Here is a 24202-nt window from a genome sequence, read left to right as displayed (position 1 = left end):
TCGTGTGATACTTAGATTGCACGCCGGTGGACTTCATTTCACTAATTATGTGACTTCTGAAGGTAATTGGTTGCAGCAGAGATTTTTATGGGCTTCATAACAAAGGGGATGAATGCATATGCACATGCCAATTATCAGTTTTTTATTTCTGAAAAATAGTTTTATGTATATATTTTTCTAATTTGACTTCACCAACTTAGACTATTCTGTTCTGATCCTTCACATATAATTCAGATGTAAAAAACATTGAACTAAAGGCTGTAATGTAACAAAATAGGTAAAAGGCCAAGGGGAGTTAATACATTTGCAAGGCACTGTATGTTACAGTATATATTCTGGCTGAATATAAAATCTGCATTTAGCCAAGAAAAATACTGGATCTGTTTTAAATCTCGACAATGGAGTTCAGGATCTGTACTGTGTATTACCTACCAGAAAACGAGGATGCCTTTTCAACTTTCAGCAATGGGTAAGATGCTGCTTTCATTTTGTATACTTTTCTAATAACATAACAGCTGAAATCAGATTAGTTGCTATAGTGGCCTTTATACACAAGTAATGAACTGAAATATATCTGAGTCTGTGACAGATCTGTATAGAAATGAATTATTATTACCATCATCAAGATCAAAATATGTAACTCTTTCTGGAGGAGTTTCGGTGGTAACGATTAGTTCTTGGCCAGAGTAGCTATCTGTCAAGAGAAAAATGCAGCAAAGGTATTATAAAACTCAGCTCTATTACTATATAAAAGCTGCTTAGGATATAAATTATACAATATATATATATATATATATATATATATATATATAGTGATTTACATTAGGTACCATAAACACTTACCTATAAGCAACAGATGGCTTTTCAATGTATAATTAATGTCAACACATTTTTTCCTATTATCAGTAGGTATAGCCATATAAGTTCATATAACCTTTGTGACAATATTTAAAGCAAGGTTAAGATCAGCAGAACAAGAAAATGTCCAGTTTAAGAGATGTGATGCTAGCACAGGGTGATACTCTAAAACTTAAAGGGGTTTGCTCCTGGGAAATGGGGGTCCAGTTCTAAAATAGTGCTTGTAGAGCTTTCTTCCTTAATACTGCAGCCTATGTGCAGGCCACTCCAGCCATGTCATTTTGGACAGAAACTAGCACAGCATGGCTGGAGCAGTCTGCACATGCATGACAGCATGAATGTGTGGTACCTGCAGATCACTCTACTAGTGCCACTTTGTAAATTGGAGACATGCATTGCAAAGATTACAATCTATCTAGCTCCCAGAATGATGCTGGGCCTTGGGCTGGGGTTGACAGAAACAAGTAGCAATCTGTGAGTAACTGCATGATCCCTGAACTAATCATGACCTCACTGTGTTACTCAATCCCGATCCTTGAAGTTCCGGTGTCAGGACTAAGTTACGCACAGAGTTTAGGGATAAAGATTAAGTAAGACATAGAGTTCAGGGCCTGCTTTCTCTTCCTTACTTATTCCTGACTGGTGTTACTTAAAGAAGTTATATGGCCAAAAAAAAAAAAAACGAACTAAAGAAAACAACCCGTAAGACAAAGGCATATTGAGCTAGTATGCATTGCATACTAGCTCATTATGAAATACTTACCTTAGAATGAAGCCCCCGCAGCATCACGCGGCCCCTGCTGAGGGGGCCAACATGTTGCCATGACGTTACTTCTGGGTTTGCGGGCCCCAGCGCTGTGAGTGGCCGTAACAGTGATGATGTCACTCCCATGCATGCACACAGTAGCCTACAGTTCTGGCAAGGAGCTCTGAATTTCTGGAATGATATGCTGGACCTTCAGAGTGCATGCACCGCTGATGTCAGTGGTTGCATGCAAGGTGAATATCTCTTAAAAACATCACAAAATGGGGATTACAACCACTTTAATCCTGACTCTTGAACTTCAGTTAACTGTGCGTCAGTTATTCCTGACCCCTGAATTCTATGCATTACTTAATATGTAAACCTACATTGGACCACGCTGGAATAAGCTGAAAACATACCTGGAATTCAGCTTTATGTGAACAATCTGAATATAGAAGCTGATGAGATACTATACACAGCTGCTCCAGATTCTCTTTCACTGTTTTAGTAAATCTCCCCCCCCCCCCCCCCATGTATACTATTCTGATCTGAATTTAATAAATGTCTATTTTTCTTTAGATTTGACTAGCTCACTCTTAAACAGTTACATAAGTCCTTTTTAAATGACATTCTTTCCAGTAAATAGTTTTGACTAGCCTGGTTAAATAATATATTAAAGATAAGAATATTAGTTTTCCTGCTGTATCTCTCCTTAAATCTACTTTTTTCTTCCTTTTTGTTAGTCTTTTTTGGACTTATGCAGCTATTACCCAGCATCTGACTAGGAGCTTGCTTAGTTCTCCAAGGAGAGAAATCTCTGATGCTGCGTACACACAACCAGACTTTCCGGCAGACTAGGTCCGACTGAATCAGTCATCGGACATTCCGATTGTGTGTGGGCTAATTCAATTGCTTTTCGTTTAAAACAATCCGACGGACCTAGAAATAGAACATGTTTCAAATCTGTCCGACAGACTCAATTCCTATCGGGAAAACCATTCATCTGTATGCTGGTCAGACAGACCAAATATGACGCAAGGGAAACTATTGGCTACTGGCTGTTGAACTTCCTCTTTTAGTTTCGTCTTACGTCATCACATTCAAAATGAACGGACTTTTGAACGGACTTAGTCCGTTTGTGTGTGGCCAAGTCTGTTTGGAAAGTGTGTCAGAACTCCGCCGAAAGTCCGTTGGGAAGACTGTCGGACCTAGTCTGCCAGAAAGTCCGTTCGTGTGTACGCAGCATAAGATTTGATCAAAAAGCAGATACTGAAACCTATTTATCATTATATCATTATTCCATTTTAAAGATATGACAGCCTATCTCTAAAAGGAAAACATTTGTCCTCTGTGTTTCCCTCTAGTTGCATGCAGCATGATTTTCAGCATGATTGAACCTAGTAGGTAAAAAACAAATGGCATAAATTGATGGTAGAATTTGAAAAATGTGAAAACACATACAAAACAATTCTATACATTATGTCACTTCTAACGTTGAGACTAGCATCAAGCAAAAAACTGACGAAAATTCGTCCAATAATCTGACCATGTATACAAGGCTTTACACCCAGTTTGAATGGTACAATGCTGGGCCATCAATATAAATGGCATTTTGTTATTTGCTTGAATATTGTTATTTAATTGAATATTTTTCTTGAATGTTAAATTTAAATTGATAATGGCCAGTTCATCACCATAAACTCCCAGTTATTGTAGGATACTAAAAAGTAAATTTGTGGGGGGCAAATGCATCTCTTCTACGAAACACATTAAATTACAGCACTTCCCAAAACAATGATCAATAATCAATCATTCATCAAAAAAATCAATAAATAAGTGAAAAATCAATAAATAGTGCCAATTAACTGTAAATAATCAGATTCATATTGTGCAATTCTTAAAACCAACTTATTGTAAGTCCTAACACCATCAGTGTCTATTTACTACATTGCAAGTGAGTGACAGGTGAACAGGCTTCCACTCTTTGTGCTAATAAAGTACTTGTCCTTTACAATCTCCAGGATATACCCCAGTGGTTTAAATCACTCACCAGATCTATTTGACCTCCTATTTGAATGATGGTCAAACAGAGATGTCCTGGTTTCCATGGATGTCTCCACATAACCCCATCAAGGAAGAAAGCACCAAGGGGAGAAGCTTATAGCTGGAAAAGTACTCTCCCTTTGTTTAAAATAGAACAGGAAAAACAAACTGAATGTGCTCACAAATAAAGGGCTCTACCCAGCACTAGGAACTAGCAGATAAACGCACACACTGTTGGAAGACACAGGAAGTGTGAGTGGTGTGGCACCCAATAAAAATGTGGGCTGTCAGTTTCTAGTGCCAAGTAGGATTTTACTAGCACAGAGTAAAAGTCTGTACACCTGTAAATGATCTGGAATGGACACTGATGGTGTATGAACCTGGGTTAATAATTTGACTATTTTAATTTGATGACTTATAGTTTATAAATTGGCTCTATTTATGGATGTATGTTGCTTCACTTTTTTTATTGATTTTTTGTTGAATAATTCATTGTTTTGGGAAACACCCTAACTTTATGTGTTAGGCCGCGTACACACGCGCGGACTGTTCGCCCAACTTTGTCCGTCCAACAGTTTCGGCAAACAGTCCGCTCAAACTTAGCATGGACGGACATGGCCACACACGACGGACGAACAGTTTGCTGAAACCGTGCGCGATGACGTGAACGGCACGTACGACGGGACGAAAAATACGACGTCCTATACACTGCATTATAGCTTTCGGCGTGAAAATCCTTTCTGAGCATGCGCGCAACTTTGTTTGACGAACAAGCCTACACACGAGCGGACTGTTCGCTGAAACAAGGTTTCAGAGGACAGTTTTACGGAATTTCCGAAAAACCTTGTCCGTCCAACTGTCCGCTGAAACTGTCCGCTGAAAGCCCACACACGAGCGGACTGTCCGCCCAAACACTGTTCAGCGGACAAAGTTGGGCGAACAGTCCGCGCGTGTGTACGCGGCCTTATAGTTTGTTAATATCTCTTACAAGATTTAGAGTTATTAAATTATATGAATCTCCTATATACAGCTGCTGTTAAAGGAGTTTTATTTTGAAAAGGACAGAAATATGTGTCATTTATTTCCTCTACTGAACAGTCTTACCAAATCCACTGCCGCAATATATATATGTTGAAAGAAAATATGGTAAGAATGATCTTATACGCAGTAAATCAGAGGTAGGTAAACTAGGGATGCGCAGATCTACCTGAACAATTTACAGTGCCTTGAAAAAGTATTCATACCCCTTGCAATTTTCCACATTTTGTCATGTTACAACCAAAAACGTAAATGTATTTTATTGGGATTTTATGTGAAAGACCAACACAAAGTGGCACATAATTGTGAAGAGAAAGGAAAATGATAAATGGTTTTCACAATTTTTTTACAAATAAATATCTGAAGAGTGTGAGGTGTATTTGTATACAGACTTCCTGAGTCAATACTTTGCAGAACCACCTTTCGCTGAAATTACAGCTGCAATTCTTTTTGGGTATGTCTCTATCAGCTTTACACATCTAGAGAGTGAAATGTGTGCCCATTTTTCTTTGTAAAATAGCTCAAGCTCTGTCAGATTGGATGTAAAGCGTCTCTATACAGTGATATTCAAGTCTTGCCATAGATTCTCAATTGGATTTAGGTCTGGACTTTGACTGGGCCATTCTAACACCTGCAAATGATTTGATTTAAAACATTCCATTGTAGCTCTGGCTGTATGTTTAGTGTTGTTGTCCTGCTGGAAGGTGAACCTCCATCCCAGTCTCAAGTCTTTTGCAGACTCTAACAGGTTTCTTCTAAGATTGCCCTGTATTTGGTTCCATTCATCTTCCCATCAACTTTGACCAGCTTCCCTGTCCCTGCTGAAGTAAAGCATCCCCACAACATGGTGTGTTCAGGGTGATGTGCCGTGTCAGTTTTCCACCACACATAGCATTTTTCTTTTAGATCAAAAAGTTCAATTTTGGTCTCATCTGACCAGAGCACCTTCTTCCACATGTTTGCTGTGTCCCCCACATGGCTCCTTGCAAACTGCAAATGGGACTTCTGGCTATCTTTCAACAATGGCTTTCTTCTTGCCACTCTTCCATAAAGGCCAGATTTGTGGAGTACATGACTAATAGTTGTCCTGTGGACAAGATCCCCCCACCTGAGTTGTGGATCTCTGCAGCTCCTCCAGGGTTACCATGGGCCTCTTGGCTGCTCCTCTGATTAATGCTGCCCTTGCCTGGCCTGTCAGTTTAGGTGGATGGCCACGTCTTAGTAGGTTTGCAGTTGTGCCATACTCTTTCCATTTTAGCATGATGGCTTGAACAGTGCTCCATGAGATGTTCAAAGCTTGGATATTTTTTTATAACCTAACCCTGCTTTATATTTTTCCACAACTTTATCCCTGACCTGTCAGGTGTTTACCTTGGCCATCATGATGCTGTTTGTTCACTAAGGTTCTCTTACAACCTTTGAGGGATTCACAGAACAGCTGTATTTATACTGAGATTAAATTACACACAGGTGGACTCCATTTACTACATAGGTGAATTCTGAAGGCAATTAGTTTCACTGGATTTTAGCTAGGGGTATAAGAGTAAAGGGGGCTGAATACAAATGCACGTCACACAACTAAGATATTTATTTGTAAAAATAATTGAAAACCATTTATCATTTTCCTTCCACTTCACAATTATGTGCCACTTTGTGTTGGTCTATTACATAAAATCCCCCCCAAAAAATTATGTTTTTGGTTGTAACATGACAAATTTCAAGAGCTATGAATATTTTTTCAAGGCATCATAGAAGAGTTCACCAATCACCAAGATGCAGGAGTTAACCTAGCAAGGCCCCGTTAAAAGTAAAGAAGATTTGAAAAGTTCAGGGGTCAGTAGTAGGTAATGTACAATTGAGGAGGGGTCAGTAGCATGTAGAATTCAGAGTTAAGTAGTGTGTTATGTAGGGTTCAGAGATTACTAGTAAGTAATGCAGATTTTAGGGGTTGTTAGTAAACAGTGTTCGGAAATCAGTACTAACTAACACAGAGTGCAGGGGTCAGGCAAAAGTAATGCAGAGTTCAAAAATCTGTGGTATGTAATGCAGAGTGAAGGGGTCAGGAGAACATAATGCAGAGTTCAGAGGCCTGTAGTATGTAGAGTTCAGTGCTCTTTAGTATGCAGTTGGGCAGAGGTCTGGAGTATTTAATACAGAGTGCAAGGTGTGTAGTATGTAACACACAGTGGAGTAATTAACACAGAATGCAGGGGTCAATAGTATGTTATGCAGAGGTCAAAGTATACACATGCATCTACATTGTAGACAGCATAAAACTGCTGATTCCTCTTATAATACTGCCAACCCAGCAGTGATGACCGGCCATTATAGCTGTGCAACCTTCTATCCACCTGGCAGTGAAGTTCCAGTTTCCTTTCACCCAATTCCAGCCTGTATAGACCTGCTATACAGCACAAGTCCCCCCTCCACCACACAAGATAACACCTCATGGTTGGTCACTATTACAGCAGTTGAAGACAGAATACTTCTTATTATATACACTTTTGATGGCTGCACTCTGTAAAGTAGACTACATGTTACATACTCCTGACCAATACACTTTGTACACTGAGTTGTACGTTAAATACCCCTGACCATTGCACTCTGTATGTTGGGTCAAACATCATGTACTCCTGAACCCTGCATTATATACAGTATGTTGTGCATTACATAATCCTGACCCCTGCAATCTATTTGTTATATTATAATTACAATCTCCTGACCAAAGAGTTTATTGCCTCAACAGTTGCTGGTTTCTATACAGTCCCTAACTATTTAAATAAGGTTCTCCTTATGGCCCCATTTACATCTAAGCATTTTGTAGCTTGAAGCCTGAAGCTTCAAAATGCTGAAGGGGAAAAAAATCAATTATTCTCTATGGAGATGGTTCACATCTCCACTCCAAAATGCCTGAAGTGCAAACAAAATTCTGGAACTTTTTTTTAGGCAGATTTGGAAGTTTTTCTGCTTTTTATATTGGTGACATTTTGACCTGCACAGAATTGCGGCAAAATGCGTCAACATCATGGGAAAAAATGCAGTGAAAAATACGGCAAAAATCAGTGCAAAATCTCAGTAAAATCACATGACTTTCTGCCTGAAAACGCTACGCTCAGGTGTGAATGGGGCCTTATGGTAGCATTAGCTCCATGTCAATACTTGACGTGCAAAATGCATATGTAATAGAAGAGTTTCTATTTTTAAAATGATGGCGCTGAAACTTATATGTGTCTGTGAGACTCTGGCTTATGGCACATTCGTTAAAGTATATGTATTGCAAAGTTTTTTTAATGACAAATCTAACAACTGGATTTCCCATCACTTCTGTCTTTTTGAAAATACCCACCAGGACACATAGAGGGATGAATTTACCCCTCTAGAATACAAATGACTATACATACATTTAAAAAATATTTTGTGGGTATGTGGACTGGCATATGTGTGCCTATTAAACAATGAGAAGATTCATCTTCTATTTAACTATATACCTTGAAGTCCCTCCTAATGTCAATACAATGTCTCTCTACAATCGCTCAATGTGCCCCAGGTCTTCCACTATTCTAGAAATATCAATGCTCTTGTAAAAATCTGGGCAGATCAAAATACCTAAGATTTGAAACATTGCCTTTTAAAAATTGAAGAATTTTGGACTTACACTTCATAATCTATTTCCCCACTTATATAAAATAAAAAATGCAGTAGAAGCAGGGCCGTTTTTAAGACAGGGCAAAGGGGGCAGCTACCCTGGGCCCTGTCATTGTTGTGGGGCCCAAATTCCCTCTTCCCCTGTGGTTTTAGCCCCGTGCTGTGTCCCAATATCTCAGTGTGAAGTGCTGCAAACAATGCTGCCCAGCTCTGCCTTATTGTTGTGTAAAGAGGACTCGCCGGCAGACCCTGCGTTTACATGTAAATTACCGGCATTCAAATGTAAATAGCGGCAGCATTCATATGTAAATAGGGGATATCATGCACCCCTGAGGTCATATCCACAGTAATCTCTAGCAACCAATCAACAAGCAGAAATCATGTGCTGTAACCTCTAGCAACTAACTAATATGTGTGCTGTTACCTCTAGCAACCAGTCAGTGAGCGGTAATGATACACTGTAACCTCTGGAAAACAATAGCAATAGCTGCCTGATCTGATTCAGTAAAATGATTTTGAGTCTAGCTGCTAGCTGGGGCCCCAAGAAAAGTTTTGCCCAGGGTCCAATCAATATTAAAGACAGCCCAGAGTAGAAGACATTTTCAAATGTAATTTTATATCTTTTGTGTCTTGCCCTATGTTATTTCTCTTCCTTTTCTTTTCATTTTCATATCTCCACCATCATTATTTACACTTTTCTCCTCTACTGTTCCATTGTATTCCCTGCTCAGTTTATATGCTCCAAAAGTCAGTCAATGCTCACTTAGTATGGCTCTATTTCTAGCATTCCCATTTAGTCCCTTGTCTATATTATATGTCTCACTGTCTCTTATATATCTGGTAAACAAAAAAGGCATCTGATGAAGGAGGATCACCACTCACACACTTTCTTTACTACACAATTGTCACAAACTCTTGCTTTTGCACACAAAAAACATTTTAGGCCTCGTTCACACCATGGTACAGAGATGTCAGTTATTCTGCATGCCTTCTGCAAGGACACCAAAAAAAAACAATTGTTCACTGTGTCCTGTTCACATCACAATGTTCAGGTTTTTTCTGTGCAGGAATCCGCAACGTGTATGCAGTTTTCTGCACATGAAAATAACTGACATGACAAAAAAATTGGTGTGCACAGGGCACATAACTGACACGCATGAAAACTGACGTCAACGTACATGAAAACTGATGTAAACTGATGTGAAACTGATTTCTCTCCCATTGAAATCTGCATGGTTGGTGTGAACGTAAACGAGCCCTTAAACAAAGAAAACATTTCTCTGTTAAAAAAAAAAACAAAGAAAACATACAGTTCCATATTACCTTCTGTATAGCAATCTGGCTTGTCATCAGGACCCACAATCATATTTCCTTCTTCATCATACTGTGCATAAGAGCCTGGTGCACATGTAGGTATTACTGGTTCTTCTGTTGTTGGTTCAACAGTTGTTGGTTCAAAAGTTGTTGGTTCAGGTGTAGTGGTTGTTGGAGGAAGGGTGGTTGTGCTAGTAGTAGTTGGAATTGGAGTAGTGACCATCCTTGTTGTAGGAATTCTGGTTGTCCTTGCCACTTCAAGTCCCCTCAGAGGTCGCCCTCCTAGACTCAGCACAGGCTTGTCTTGAGCACTTGCTACTGGTTTACTGAACCTTCCATGTCCAAACAGAGGTAAACCATCTGGGCTAACAACGGGAGTACCATTCGTATCTGTTTTTTTTTTTTTACAAGAAAAAATGTAAGGTGACAATACAAATATAATAAAAATAATAATTATTACTTAACCTACAAAGAGTGACTGATGTTTTATAGTTTAACCAAGTCTCAGAAAGGTCAAGTGCATGTCAAGCACTAGCTTTGGCTTGCACATCACAACTCAGCTTCTCTGACCTGTGACCTGACCTGTGTTCTGCTTTTTATTGTTTAACCCAGCTTGTTCCCTGACTGTGCTATATCCCAACCTTCTGTTGCTAATCTTGGCTCTTATCCTGAGTACACCTTCTGCGCATTGTCTTGGTACCTGCTCTGCCTATCTATCATCAAACCTGGGCTGAAGTCCTGCATCTGAGTTAGTACCTCTGCTGTCCAGCTGTTGCAGACTTGACTTGCCCTCATTATGGCTTTTCTCTTTCTATCTGCAAGTTCCTGTGTCCGATCTGCATACAAGCTTCCTACATAGACCTGGTCCAAGCATCTCCAGTCTTTTAATCTTCTACTGCCTCTGGAACAATTGCAGGCACCCATCTCTGTCTCCAACTCCAGGGTGTACTGGACAGGAGTTGTAAGGGAAACCCTCCCATCAACTTGGCCTTTTTCAGGTATGTGACACCAAGTATACAAGGAGTAGGTACTTTTTTCTTGTTTTAGTAACCTTTTATATGATCCACCAGTGAGTATATAATTGAATAGAAATCCATATCATTTTCACTCAACCCTTGGCCCCAATAGTAGCTACTATATATAATGGCAATGACTCATAGGGGTTTCTAGTATGTACATGTTCAAATAATTGTCAAAAGTCCTAAAATGCCATGTGTATATATATATATATATATATATATATATATATATATATATATATATATATATATATATATATATATATATATAATATATATATACACACATATTTTATTATATCTTTTTATGTGACAACACTGAAGAAATTATACTTTGCTACAATGTAAAGTGGTGAGTGTACAGCTTGTATAACAGTGTAAATGTGCTGTCTTCTCAAAATAACTCAACACACAGCCATGTCTAAACCACTGGCAACAAAAGTGAGTACACCCCTTATGCTTTTACCAGATAAGAAAAACACATGGATAATAAGTGAAGAGTTTACATACCCACAATGGTCCGACCATCTCCTCCCATTTTTATACGTAGAGGCTTTCCTTGAGAATCCTGAAGATATCGTCCTTCTGGGTTAAGAACCAACCCACGATTTAAATCTACAACCTAAGATCAATCAAACTGTAAAGGCAAAATATTCTACAAGTGATATCCATCAAATGATATACATTGGTGGCTAAACATTTTCTGTATTCTCATTCATTTTTATTTTGTGTTCAGACATTATAGTCTTCTATTATTTATTTGATATTTTTAAATGTTCTGTTTCTCTGTCCTATAAATTAGTGTATTTATCTATATTTGGTTCTTGTTTCTCTAAAGATGATTTAATTGCCGTATACAGGTATATGGCAATTTGCTATTAATTTCAACTGCTAAACCCGCTTTTCTCACAAAACCACTAAGTGCCTCAAGGGAATGAGGTCCTGGCTCAGTAAGCATTCCATGAAGCTCTTTTTCAGGGGGGTATAAAGAAAATTTCTAGCCATCAGAAGCATTCATTGTCACATTTTTCAAATTCTCTCAGGTGCAAATCTCTCTTTCCCAGCAAGAAAAAGGAAGTTAGTATTAGCCTTTAGTTTACCTCTTTTAATCTTCAGAACAGAACACTGCAGTAGTTGAAGGATAAGTAGCTGTCAGTGAGGCAAATGCCAATCTTTTTTTTTTTTATATAAAAAAGCTAGATTAGAAAATCCATTCAATTATTTGGGTACCTAAGCAACAGGTCAAAATCAAAATCAAAATATTCCTCATGTTGTAATTTTTTATTCTAAAAGTGTTAAATGTTATATGAAATGTTTAAATTATTTTTAAAAAGTCACTATCTTAAAAATATAAATACTGCATTTATTAGCGTATAACACTTGCCGGCGTATAACACGCACCCCAAGTTTAGGAGGGAATTTTAAGGAAAAAACTTTTAGGAGGGAAGTTTAAGGAAAAAAAAATTATATTTAAATGCCCACAAATGCAGCCTTATCAGTGTCCATTTGCAGCCTTGTCAGTGTCCTTGCAGTCTTGTCCAGTGTCATTGCAGCCTCGTCAGTGTCATTGCAGCCTTGCCCCAGTGTCTTGGCTCCTCTCGGCTCCTCTCCCAGTCCCACCCAGTCCCACCCTATGATGGACATAACACAGGTCCAATGGCAGGCTGGGCTGGACTGGGCGTGACTGTGAGAGGAGCCAAGAGGAGCTGAGCACCACCGATATACACATAGCCCAGTGTACTCGGCTAGGCTCGGCTCAGCACACAGTCATGCCCAGTCCCGCCATTGGACCTGTGTTATGTCCATCATAGGGGCAGAACTGAGTATGACTATGAGCAGAGCCTAGAGGAGCTGAGCCTAGCCGAGTACACTCGGCTATGTGTATATCGGCGACGCTCACTCTGTTCTGCTCACAATCAGCGGAGATCGGCGGGGATCGGCATATAACTCGCACCCACGATTTTAAGGGGAAAAAAGTGTGTGTTATACGCCGATAAATACGGTATATTTATCGGCACAATGTCAGTGTCAGCGCTGCAGCCGCATCCATCTTCATCCATCTTGCTTCTAGGTTCACTGACTCCAACTCTGTGACTGGCTGGAGCCGCAATGATGTGCATGGGAGCCACAATTCACGACACATGACTCAGAAGGAATAGCAAGGGCAGCTGTTCCTTCAGAGCACATGTGCCAGTGATGTCACTGGCTGAATGCAATGTAAATATCTCCTAAATGGTGCCTGTTTAGGAAATATTTATAATACCTATGGGTAAGCCTTATTATGGGCTTACTTATAGGTAAATGTCCTCTTTAACATCTATAGACCCAAATTACAGGCAGCAAAACTGTAATTCTGTAAGACTGTTCTTAGGCCTTTTTCCTAAAAAAAGGAAGTTTTTTCATATTGAACTTTTATGCTGCATCTCTCCAGTAAAGTTTCATTAACTGTTCTGAGTTATTGAAAGGGGTGCATGTTGGTTCTGGTGTATCCAAAAGAACAAGGGTCTGTAACAGGACTACAGGGTAAGAATAACACTGTTACATAAGGGTTGATTCGCCAAGAAAAGAAGAAGAGCCGCTAAGATTAACCATGTGCAAGTTTGAGATACAAAGCAACCAGTCGTAAGGCCTAAATGTGACAGGTTCCCTGGTAGCAAAGGGGTCAGCGTTCTGGCTCCCTCCCTGGTGGACTAGTTGAGAAATGAGATGTGTAATTTATGCTCCTAGAACGTCTGAAGGTGCTTCTTCAATGTTGGGCCTGTGTATGTGGCCAGCCTGTGAAAAAGTTTCACACATGTGGGATCACCATACTCAAGAGGTGTAGCAGAATGTATTTTGGGGTGTATTTTTTGCTTTGTACATGCTATGTGTTAGAAATATATTATAAATAGACAACTTTTTGGAAAAAAAATGAATTTTCATTTTATTTCCACATTTTCAAAGCACTGACAAAAAAATGACATATTCAAAAGACTCATTATGCCTCATGCCTCATAGATTATACGTTGGGGTGTTTGCTTTCCAAAATAGGATATATTTGTTGATGTTTGCATTGTCCTGGTGCTCCAGTGCTCTCAAAAGTGTAATAGGTTGTTGAGAAATGAGATGTGTAATTTATGCTCCTAGAACACCTGAAGGTGCTACTTTGATGTTGGGCCTCTGTATGTGGCTAGGCTGTGTAAAAGTCTCACACATGTGGTGTTGCCATACTCAAGGAGGAGGAGTACCAGAATGTATTTTGGGGTGTCATTTGTGGCTATGTGAGAGAAATAACTTGTTAATATGACAATAACTTGTTAATATGACAATTTTTTGAAACAAAAAAAAATCTTAAATTTGCAAGAATTGTGGGCAAAAATGACAACTTCAAAAAACTAACCATGCCTCTTACTAAATACCTTGGAATGTCTACTTTCCAAAAAGGCTTGTAAGTATCTCAAGAAATGAGAAATGAGGCCGTCAGTACAAATAATATACATTGATTTGGGTTATTTTTACCAAAGATATGTAGCAGTATAACTTTTGGTCAAAATAAATGAAGAAAAAATACTAATTTGCTCAATTTTATTACAGAAACGAAGAAAAAAATTTTTTTTTACAAAATTTACGTTTTTTTTAATTTATAGCGCAAAAAATAAAAAAACCCAGTGTGGCATGACTAAGTAATTGTCATTCAAAATGTGAGAGCACCGAAAGCTGAAAATTGGTCTGGAAGGGGGTTTAAGTGCCCAGTGGGCAAGTGGTTAATGTTAAAAAGATAGGTAATACCGTTTTGCCAATGACTATAAGAACAATAAAAACAGAAGCCATTAAGGTCTGCCAAACCCTTTTCTTGTATGTAATAGGGAGTGGTAAAAACCCCTGTCAATTTTATACCTACACACTAATCAAGTGCTTATGGACCACCTATAATTAAGGGGTTTATTTGTAAGATGAGCTGTTTGTCTGTCACCAGATGTAAAGGGAAGAGCATGTTTGGAAGACTCCTTTGCACATGAATAAATTATAATTATGATATTTTGAACACCTTTGTTAAGCTGGAGGGTTTTTGGACATTGCATTCTATTGAATGACAATTTTTTTAATTTGTTCACTTATTGATATTGTTGCACTGATTTCCACATCATGTAGGAGGTGGGGGCCACGTTTTTATTTTATTTATCAGATGATGTCAGAATAGGGCAGTGCCATTGGGTGACGTACCTAGGTGGCCTTGTCCCCTACCTATATAAGAGCTGGCAAAGTTCAGGGCAAGTAGTCCGCTGGGTGTTGTGATTTATGGTGGATTTACATCGAGGGACATTTTTTTTTCTTTTTTAATAAAGGATTTTTTTAAAACTTCTCCTGTGTTTCTTACTTTCTGACACTTTTTCTGGTAAATGGGTAAAGATACGATGCCCTCCCCCCCTCCTTACCTGACCTGACAGGCTGCATGCTGGGTATCGGCAATTGTAACAGCAAGTCATTTTAAATGGGATTTTTTTCTTTAGAAATGTCAGTTTTGCTGTAGCATGTTCTGTTTATGCTACAAATGTGCCACTTTACAGGCACATTAAGGGGGGCCTACAGGCACGATATGTAACCTCCCTGGCGGTATTCCCAAGTGTTGGGGTGAATTTTCAGTACCAAAAGTGGTAACCCCGAGCCACACGAAATGATAAAGGCAAAGTTACTTACCTTGTTCCCAGGATCCTGCGATGTCCCCCCGCTGTGTGTGCACGAGCTGTGTCCTCCAACTGAATTATCACAGTGCTGGGCTCCATTACCTGCGAGCATCGCAGCGCATGCGGATGGAGCACGGCGCCAAATTCAAAATGTGAAAAACACATAGCAAATACAGTACACTGTAATCTTACAGATTACATTACTATATCAAATTATTTCCCCTCCCTTTTGTCCCTAATGCTTTGTCCAGTGCCCTGCATGCAGTTTTATATTATAAATACTATTCTTTCTGCCTTAAGAATGTCCATAGCAACCAAAAAGTGTCCCTTTGTGTCAAAAGCAATTTTAGACCAGCTAAAAAACAGTGATAATAGATTAGAATCAATTGCAGAATTGGGTCATAGTGATTTGTGGGGAAATTCATTATTATCAAACACTAACAGTAACGACAGCGACAATTCTGCAACTGAGCAAATTTCTGTGTTTTTGATTTGATTACATTATTGAATACATTTTATTATTATTATCTTCTTTTTTGTTATAATTATTTATAGTTATTTAATATATTATAATTTATGATTTCATGTTTCAAACTTTATCATACCTGGGATGTCTATAAATTTCCATGCAAAACAATGTACCGCTTTGAGCATCAAAAATCTGACATAATCATACCTCCAGGGAGGTTAAAGGAATTTTTTATTTTCATTGTTGCACTTTAAGCATCATTAAAATCACTGCTCCTGAAAAAACAATTCTTTTTTTTGTATTATTGATTCATGTCCCCCAGGGCAGTACCCAGACCCCCATACCCCTTTGATGGGCAATCAGTTCCATATAAGCCTTCAAAAAAGGCACTTTTGATTTTTTCTGTTCGGCTCCCATAGACTTTAATGGGGTTCGCTGTTCGGGTTAGAACAATTTTCCTGTTTGGGAGTTCTGCTGCAAACCCAACAGGGTAATGTTCAGTAGACGTGTGCAATTCGTTTCGTTCTGAATATCTGAATTAATGAAAACCTGTTTTGCAAACTTTTTTCAAATATTCGTAAATTTGTGAATTAGAAAATTTGTCAATTCAAAAATCCGAAAACTCGAAGATTTGAAAGTCTTAAAAACAAAAACAAATGATAACTTAACTATTACTAACGTTTAAATTATAGGTATTGGGATTTCCTTTCAAACTTGGCTGTTAGTGAACGTAACGAATACAAATGTATCTGAAGTTAAGAATTACCCGAAATAAGGAATGCCGCATCTAAACAAATGGAACTTAACAAATTAATAATAATAAGTAACAATAATAACAATAAAAAGTTTTTATTATTATTATTATTATTAATAATAATTATTTCCGTTCCATTTGTTTAGATATGACATTTGTTTCGGATAATTCGTAACTTTAAATATTTGTTGCGTAAACGAACAGTCAGTTTGAAAGGAAATTCCAATACCCATAATTTAATAGTTAGTTATTATTAGTTAGTTAGTTATTCTTTTGAATTTACAAAGTTACGAATTTACTAATTGCTATCATAACGAATGACCCGAAAAACTAAAGAAAAAGCAAACAAATTAAACTAAAACTAACACATTTTTCAGCAGTGCACATATTTAGTGTTCAGCCCATCCCTACTTGACAAATGTCTTGAAGACACATCAGGAAGTGAGGGGAAATCTTTGCAAAATTAGCTCTTAAACAGTTTTCCCTGGAACAAATGTCCCCATTAAAATGGCCCCTTGCTTTAGCAATTGTAACACTTTGGATTTTATATACTTTGGGGGTTATTTACTAAAGGAAAATCCACTTTGCGCTGCAAGTGTACTTGAAAGTACACTGAAAGTGCACTTGGAAGCAAAGTTGCTGTAGATCCAAGGGGGCGTGTGAGGAAAATAGAAAAACAGTATTTTAGCTTGCACATGATTGGATGATAGATCTACCCCTTAGATTTAGAGCAACTGCAACTTGCAAGTGCACTTGTAGGGCGAAGTGGATTTGCCTTTCGTAAATAACTCCCTTTGTATCTTAATGGAGAGGGTTATTCTCCCAAGCAGGGACAGAGACAGCAATGGAAACCTGACAGGGTTTTAACACTTCCACATTCTATACAAAACTTAAAAACTAGGTTTATCTTGCATGCATCAAAATACAGTATGTAAAGTGCTATTTTGCATTTTATCAGCGAACTCAATCAATTAATCACATGAATATTTATATATATAAAGTTGCCCTACCCACTTTGTTCCTTCAGGTCCAAAAATCATCCTTTGTCCACCAACATTCTCATTTCTACTAGCAGAAGGAGTGTTCCCATTGTTGCCCAACCTTGGAGTCAGATTTGGCCTTCCATTATTACCTGCAAGAAATGTGAATACAAAATTGTCAAAAATTCAATAACCATTATTTTGGATTCAAGAGGTTCGACAGCTTCTTCCATAAAAATGGGGTTACACATTAACTGCATGCCTTTAAGGAAATCTTTTTTGAATTTGCAAAGTGATAGGTTCTTTTAAAACCACATGCCTGCACTTACTAAAGCCGCGTACACACGTAGCGGTATGTCCGACGTACTTAGTCTGGCGGACTTCCCGCCAGACTGTCCTTCGGACTTTCCGAACGGGCTACTTGCCCACACACAGCACTTTTTGAGCGGACTAATATGGCGTACTAAGTCCGCCGTACTATCCGCCCTACTTTTGAAATGAACGGACTCGCCCACACACGCGGAGGAAAGTCCGCTCATTTCGAGCGCGTCTACAGGTAGGCGGGGCCTGCGAAGGAGACGTTGCTGGCCCCGCCGCCTGGTATGGACTTAAAGGGGAACCCCAACGTCGAAAAAAATCGGTGTGGGGGTCCCCCCCAAGTCCACAAAAGACCCTTGTCCGAGCACGTTACCCGGCCGGCCAGGAAAGGGGGGCGAGCGAGCACCCCCCCTCCTGAGCCGTACCAGGCCGCGTGCCCTCAACATGGGGGGTGCCTTGTACCATGTTGATGAGGACAAGGGCCTCTTCCCGACAACCCTGGCCGTTGGTTGCCGGGGTCTGCGGGCGGGGGGCTTATCGGAATCCGGGAGCCCCCTTTAATAAGGGGGCCCACGGATACCGGCCCCGCACCCTATGTGAATGAGTATGGGGTACAATGTACCCCTACCCATTCACCTGTAAAATAAAAGTACAAAAAAACACAACACACGAGATAAAATACTTTATTGCACAGCTCCGGGGGTCTTCCGTCTTCGGGGGTCTTCTCGCCGGACTCCTCCGCTATCTTCTTGTAGCTCTTTTGCTAGCGGAGGAGTCCGGCTTTCTTCCTCGCCGCCGGCCTCTTCTCCCGACTTCGGGGGTCTTGTCCCCCTCTTCTGTTCTTCTGCCGGGCCACCGCGCCTTCTTATAGCTCTTTTACAGGCGGTGGCCCGGTCTTCTGTCACCGCCGCCGCCGCCGCCTTCCGTTCTTCTTCTTCTTTTTCTTCTCCAGGAGATGTTAACTCGACGATCTTTCCGGCCGCAATGCCAGGGACGCGCTGCGCTGCCACTTATATAGGGACAAGGGGCGGTGTCACATGGGTTGGTCACATGGGTTGATGTCACATGGCGACAGTCCCAGCATCCTCCGGGACTGTGACATCGTAAGGGGGCGGGGTCACCATGTGACACCAACCCATGTGACATAAACCCATGTGACACCGCCCCTTGTCCCTATATAAGTGGCAGCGCAGCGCGTCCCTGGCATTGCGGCCGGAGAGATCGTCGAGAAGAAGAAGAAGAAGAAGAAGAAGAAGAAGAAGAACGGAAGGCGGTGGCGGTGGCGACAGAAGACCGGGCCACCGCCTGTAAAAGAGCTATAAGAAGGCGCGGTGGCCCGGCAGAAGAACCGAAGAGGGGGACAAGACCCCCAAAGTCGGAAGAAGAGGCCGGCGGCGAGGAAGAAAGCCGAACTCCTCCGCTAGCAAAAGAGCTACAAGAAGATAGCGGAGGAGTCCGGCGAGAAGACCCCCGAAGACGGAAGACCCCCGGAGCTGTGCAATAAAGTATTTTATCTCGTGTGTTGTGTTTTTTTTGTACTTTTCATTTACAGGTGAATGGGTAGGGGTACATTGTACCCCATACTCATTCACATAGGGTGGGGGGCCGATATCCGGGGGCCCCCTTATTAAAGGGGGCTCCCGGATTCCGATAAGCGCCCCGCCCGCAGACCCCGACAACCAACGGCCAGGGTTGTTGGGAAGAGGCCCTTGTCCTCATCAACATGGGGACAAGGTGCTTTGTGGTGGGGGGGCCGCGCGGCCCCCCCTTCCCCAAGGCACCCCCTATGTTGAGGGCACGCGGCCTGGTACGGCTCAGGAGGTGGGGGGCGCTCGCTCGCCCCCCCTTTCCTGGCCGGCCGGGTAGCGTGCTTGGACAAGGGTCTTTTGTGGACTTGGGGGGGACCCCCACGCCGTTTTTTTTCGGCGTTGGGGTTCCCCTTTAAGTCCATACCAGGCGGCGGGGCCAGCGACGTCTCCTTCGCGGGCCCCGCCTACCTGGAGACCCGCTCAAAATGAGCGGACTTTTCTCCGGGCGGGAAAAGTCCGCTCATTTCAAAAGTACGGCGGACTGGCATACACACGGCCGGATTGTTCACCGAAAATGCGAGTGTGGCGGGAAGATTGGAGTGCAACACGGCATTCTAAGTCCGCCGTACTTTCGGGTCAAAAAAGTATGCCGGAGGCTACACACGGGGGGATTGTTTGGCGGACTTGAGTTTGCCGGACTTTTCCACTGGATTGTTTGATCGTGTGTACGCGGCATTACATTCATCTGCACCATGTTAACACACAGCTCTATGCATCTGTTGGAGCCTGGGCTTAATCCCTGTGTAAGCTCGACGGTTGTAATTGTTGAAGCTTACCCAGGGTTAATGACCTTCTACATGTTCCCCTGAATCATAGCAGGCCACATGCCCTCAATGTGGTGGAGTGCCTTGCTAAGAGGATCCTCCCTGGCAAAGCACCTTGTCCCCATGTTGATGAGGATAAGGACCTCTTCCCACAACTCTTGCCTAGTGGTTGTGGAAAGTTTATTAGACTCTGGAATCCCCTTTAATAATAAAGAGGCCCCCATATACCCCCCCATATGAATGAATATGGGGTACATAGCACCCCTACTCATTCACAAACCGAAAGTCATGACCTGGAAATAAAGACACTCAAATGTTTGACAAAAAAAACTAGCAAATGTTTGACAGTAACACTAGCCGAATGAGCTGTAGTCAGCTATATAAAGGAAAGGGGCATAGATAGTGGTAACATCATAGACCAAATATGACCATTGCCATATTTGGTCAACGCCATTGTGCAAATATGGCCAGTAGACATACTTGGGCAGTGATGTCACTGCTATCTCTGCCCCTTTGCTTAAAAGCAAATTCCCCATGACATCACTGGTTCCTAGAGAGATTGTGAGTGTAGTACCTGCAGTTCTTAGGAACCAGTGACATCAAGAAGCTGTCATATAAAGAAGAGGTAGAAATACCTCTTCTATATATCATGGATGACACCAAAAATGTGGTCAAACAGCCTAAAGTTTAGGCTTTCATACGAACGTTCAAACAGCCAAAGTTCGATCTGTACCTAGGTTCAGACTGGACCTTCAACTTATCCTTAATATGAGGATATTTATAAGCCCTTTACATCCATATTGCCCTTATCAGCCATATAATATACTAAATAATTATAAATGCCTTTCATTCTTCACAGTATAGATATAGTTGTGTGGAATGGTAAAATGCATACCTCAAAAATAAAATGGCAACAGACTGGAATGACAACTATAAAGTATAATGACTTTATGCAATTTACCTACCATTTTGGTATTGAGGTCTTGTGAACTGCCTTCGTAAGGGAGATCCTAGTCTTGAATTTAACATTCTCTGGCGTAGCAAGGAGGGAGAATATGTAGGAGCGGGAGTGCGTGGAGGTGTTGTTGTTGGCATAGCTGTAGTTCTGAATAGTGACCTTCCATAATTTTGTTGTCTAGATATTGATGGAAGTAAACGATATGGTACTCTGGAGCTTTGAGGTTGACTTGTTGTTGGTAGAACAGTTGAAGATGTTCTCCGTGGAAAAATAGCTTGCCTAGAATTCATATAAGAAGAAGAAACCCTGGATGGCCTATGAAACCTTCTTCCTACTTGAGGAACATGTAATTCTTCATCTTCCCGATGAGACTGTCTCTGACCGAAAGTGGAATCCACAGAATTATTAATATTCCCGTTGTTATGTCTATTTTTCACTAAACGAACATTGGAATAGGAAGATAACCTTGACCTGATAAAGGGTGTTGGATTTTCTTCTTTCTTAGGTAGTGGCTGTTTTTCAGGAATGCTTTGAATAATACCTGTGTCTGCAGTTAACGATCCAGAGTTTGGTAAAGGGGCAGGAACTGGTTTAACTGAAGTTTCACTTTCTGACAGTGACATGTGTGGTTTGAGAAGTTTTTTCTCACTTTCAACCGAATTCCTTTCTGGGTTTGGTCTCAGATGAGAATTATCTACTGTTCTAGACATAGGGAAAGATTGCCTTTTAGAATCTAGGACTGTTTCATCATCAGTTTGTGACAGTGGATCCCTTAACAATACAGAGGGATCTTGATTTAGCTTAACTGTGATTTTCTCAATCCCAACATTTTCGTTGCTTGTTAAATGTGATTGTGGTGCCTCTAATGGTTCAGCGTTATTTAGAGATTTTTCAGATATATCTCTTGAGTTTGTATTTGTAGACTTCCCATGGTTGGTAGGCATAACTGACCCCGATCTTGATGGAGTTTCTGCTTTTGATGAAGGCAGTACGTTAATACTTTTTTTTCTTGTGTTAGGAGCAAATTTTCTTTCTGGCTTCTCTTCATGCTTTTCTTTAGAATCCTTAGATTTTTCACTGTATGCAAGGGTATCAACAGATGGACTCTCAGTCTGCTTAGGTTTTAACTTTTTCATTTGCTCAGACTTTTCACTTGTGCTTTCCTTTTTTATAGGCATTTTGTGTATTTCAGTTTTATGTTTGGTGGTCACCAGGCGTGTTTTTGTATCGTCTTTCTTTGATATGTAAGACTCTTTTTCTTTGGATTCCCTACCATGCATTTCTTGGTGAAATTCACCATATGAAGAATGTTTGGAAGGCACTTCAGATGAACTTAAGTATGGATCATCTTTCTTATCGGGGATATTCAGCAATTGGTTTTGATTATAACTTTTTATTGTTTCAGCAGGTAATGTGGTTGTCACAACGGTAGTTGTAGAGATTTCAGTAGTTTTAACTGACTGGATTTTTATATTCCTATTAGGTATTATTTTACGGCCAGCATTAGTATTAACCTGAGAGCTTCTTCTTCTGTAGTACTCTAATAAGTCTAAAGCTGATTTTCCAGAGAAAGATGGGACAGATGATGGTTTATTGGATGGTAGTTTATCAAGTTTATTTGGCTTGCTTGATTTAGTAGTAGTCTGTGCTTCAGCAGTAGTTGTAGTGGTGGTAGTAGCAATGGTGGTAGTAGTGGTAGTAGTAGGAGGAAGAGTAGTTGTAGTAAAAGCCCTTCTTGCTGATGTCTGTTGTCTAGTGTTTAATAAATTATGTTCTTTTGATGTCTTAAAATCATGTAAATGCAAATCTTGGTTGTCTTTGTTAGCATCAATGTGTGAATCTGTAGAATGTTCTGATCCCTTGTCTAAAATTAATCTAGAGTCTGGTTGCTGGTGATTAGTGTTGTAAGATGAGAATTGATTAGACTGAGTTCGTAGTATTGCTGCAATAGGAAATCTATGAGTAGGTTTCCTGTGGGACTGGAGAGGAGAAGTGGATTTAGGTTTTTTGTCCATCTCACGCATGTCTTTCTTTTCTCCACTCATACTTTCCAAAGGCATATGGTGTGGTTTGTGCTCTATAGGCAGTTTTGCTGTGCTTGAAGTGCCACTATTTTCTGAACTGACAGAGTCTGCATTTAAATTTCCTACATTATTTATATAAGGGTGTTCTTTTTTTAATGTTTCAGATGATGGAGAAGATGGTAAAGCTCCCTCTTGTCCTAAATCCTGAACTTTAGGCAAATTACTTTTAGATTCACTCTCTCTGTTATTTGAGTTAATTGTGAATTTCTTATGGTTTGTGTTTCTTATATCATCATAATCTTCATTCAAGCTTTCTGCCTCTTTTGTTTCCTGACTTACTTTATCAGAATCCTTATTTTTATCTTCAATAGTGGAATGAGTATTTGATTCTTCAGTTTTAGAAGTCTTGGTCTCATTTTCTTCACCTATTACAACACTAGGGGAAATAGGCTTACGAGCAATGATCCTACGTCCTACATTCAAAGAGGATGTCCTAAATGGTCTTCTAGCTGTGTTTGGATTAAATTGATTGTTTATGGACGGACGAAATCTTCTACCTGGAATTGGGGTAGACAGTTTCGGAGTTGATGTTGTCTCACTCTCATCAGTAACTTCAGTTGACTGATGACTGCTTACTGAAGTTGTTTTTCTATTAGATGCAGGCATCATCCCAGATTTTCTTTGTGACAGTTTCTCCCTAGGATCCTTAATACTTGTCTTTGGAACAGAAACCAATGCATCTTCTTCAGAAGATTCCAAAGGAACCACGGAATCATCAGTATTTTCTTCTTCTGTTTTCTCTACCTTTTCATAATCTTCCAAGTTAGATTTTTGATAAACATTCTTTGTTACAGCTCTAACTATAAAAAAAAAAAAAAGAAAAAAAAAAAATATGCAGCTGTAAATAAAAGCATATATAGACTGATGTTCACATCTACACAATTTAGCTAATACAGTGGGGTTGATTTACTAAAACTGGAGAGTGCAAAATCCGGCACAGATCTGCATAGATCAGCTTTC

The 24202-nt window shown here is 40.1% G+C and overlaps 1 protein-coding gene across 1 annotated transcript in view; it reads right to left on the bottom strand.

The window, feature by feature from the left end:
* The window catches only part of FNDC1 (fibronectin type III domain containing 1), a 260345-nt gene that overhangs the window by 48729 nt on the left and 187414 nt on the right, over nt 1-24202 (bottom strand). Inside the window, exons 8-12 of the mRNA XM_077486174.1 lie at nt 21166-24042; nt 17560-17681; nt 11173-11284; nt 9653-10033; nt 617-694 (exon numbers count right to left, since the gene is read on the bottom strand). Of these exons, the coding sequence (XP_077342300.1) occupies nt 617-694; nt 9653-10033; nt 11173-11284; nt 17560-17681; nt 21166-24042 (3570 nt within the window). The remainder of the gene's footprint in view (nt 1-616; nt 695-9652; nt 10034-11172; nt 11285-17559; nt 17682-21165; nt 24043-24202) is intronic.

Source organism: Lithobates pipiens, unplaced genomic scaffold (genome assembly GCF_037356315.1).
Source record: "Lithobates pipiens isolate NorthernLeopardFrog02 unplaced genomic scaffold, aLitPip1_a1.2 Scaffold_18, whole genome shotgun sequence".
Taxonomy (NCBI): Eukaryota; Metazoa; Chordata; class Amphibia; order Anura; family Ranidae; genus Lithobates; species Lithobates pipiens.
The sequence above is the reverse complement of the archived record's forward strand: the minus strand, read 5'-3'. Positions and strand labels throughout refer to the sequence as shown.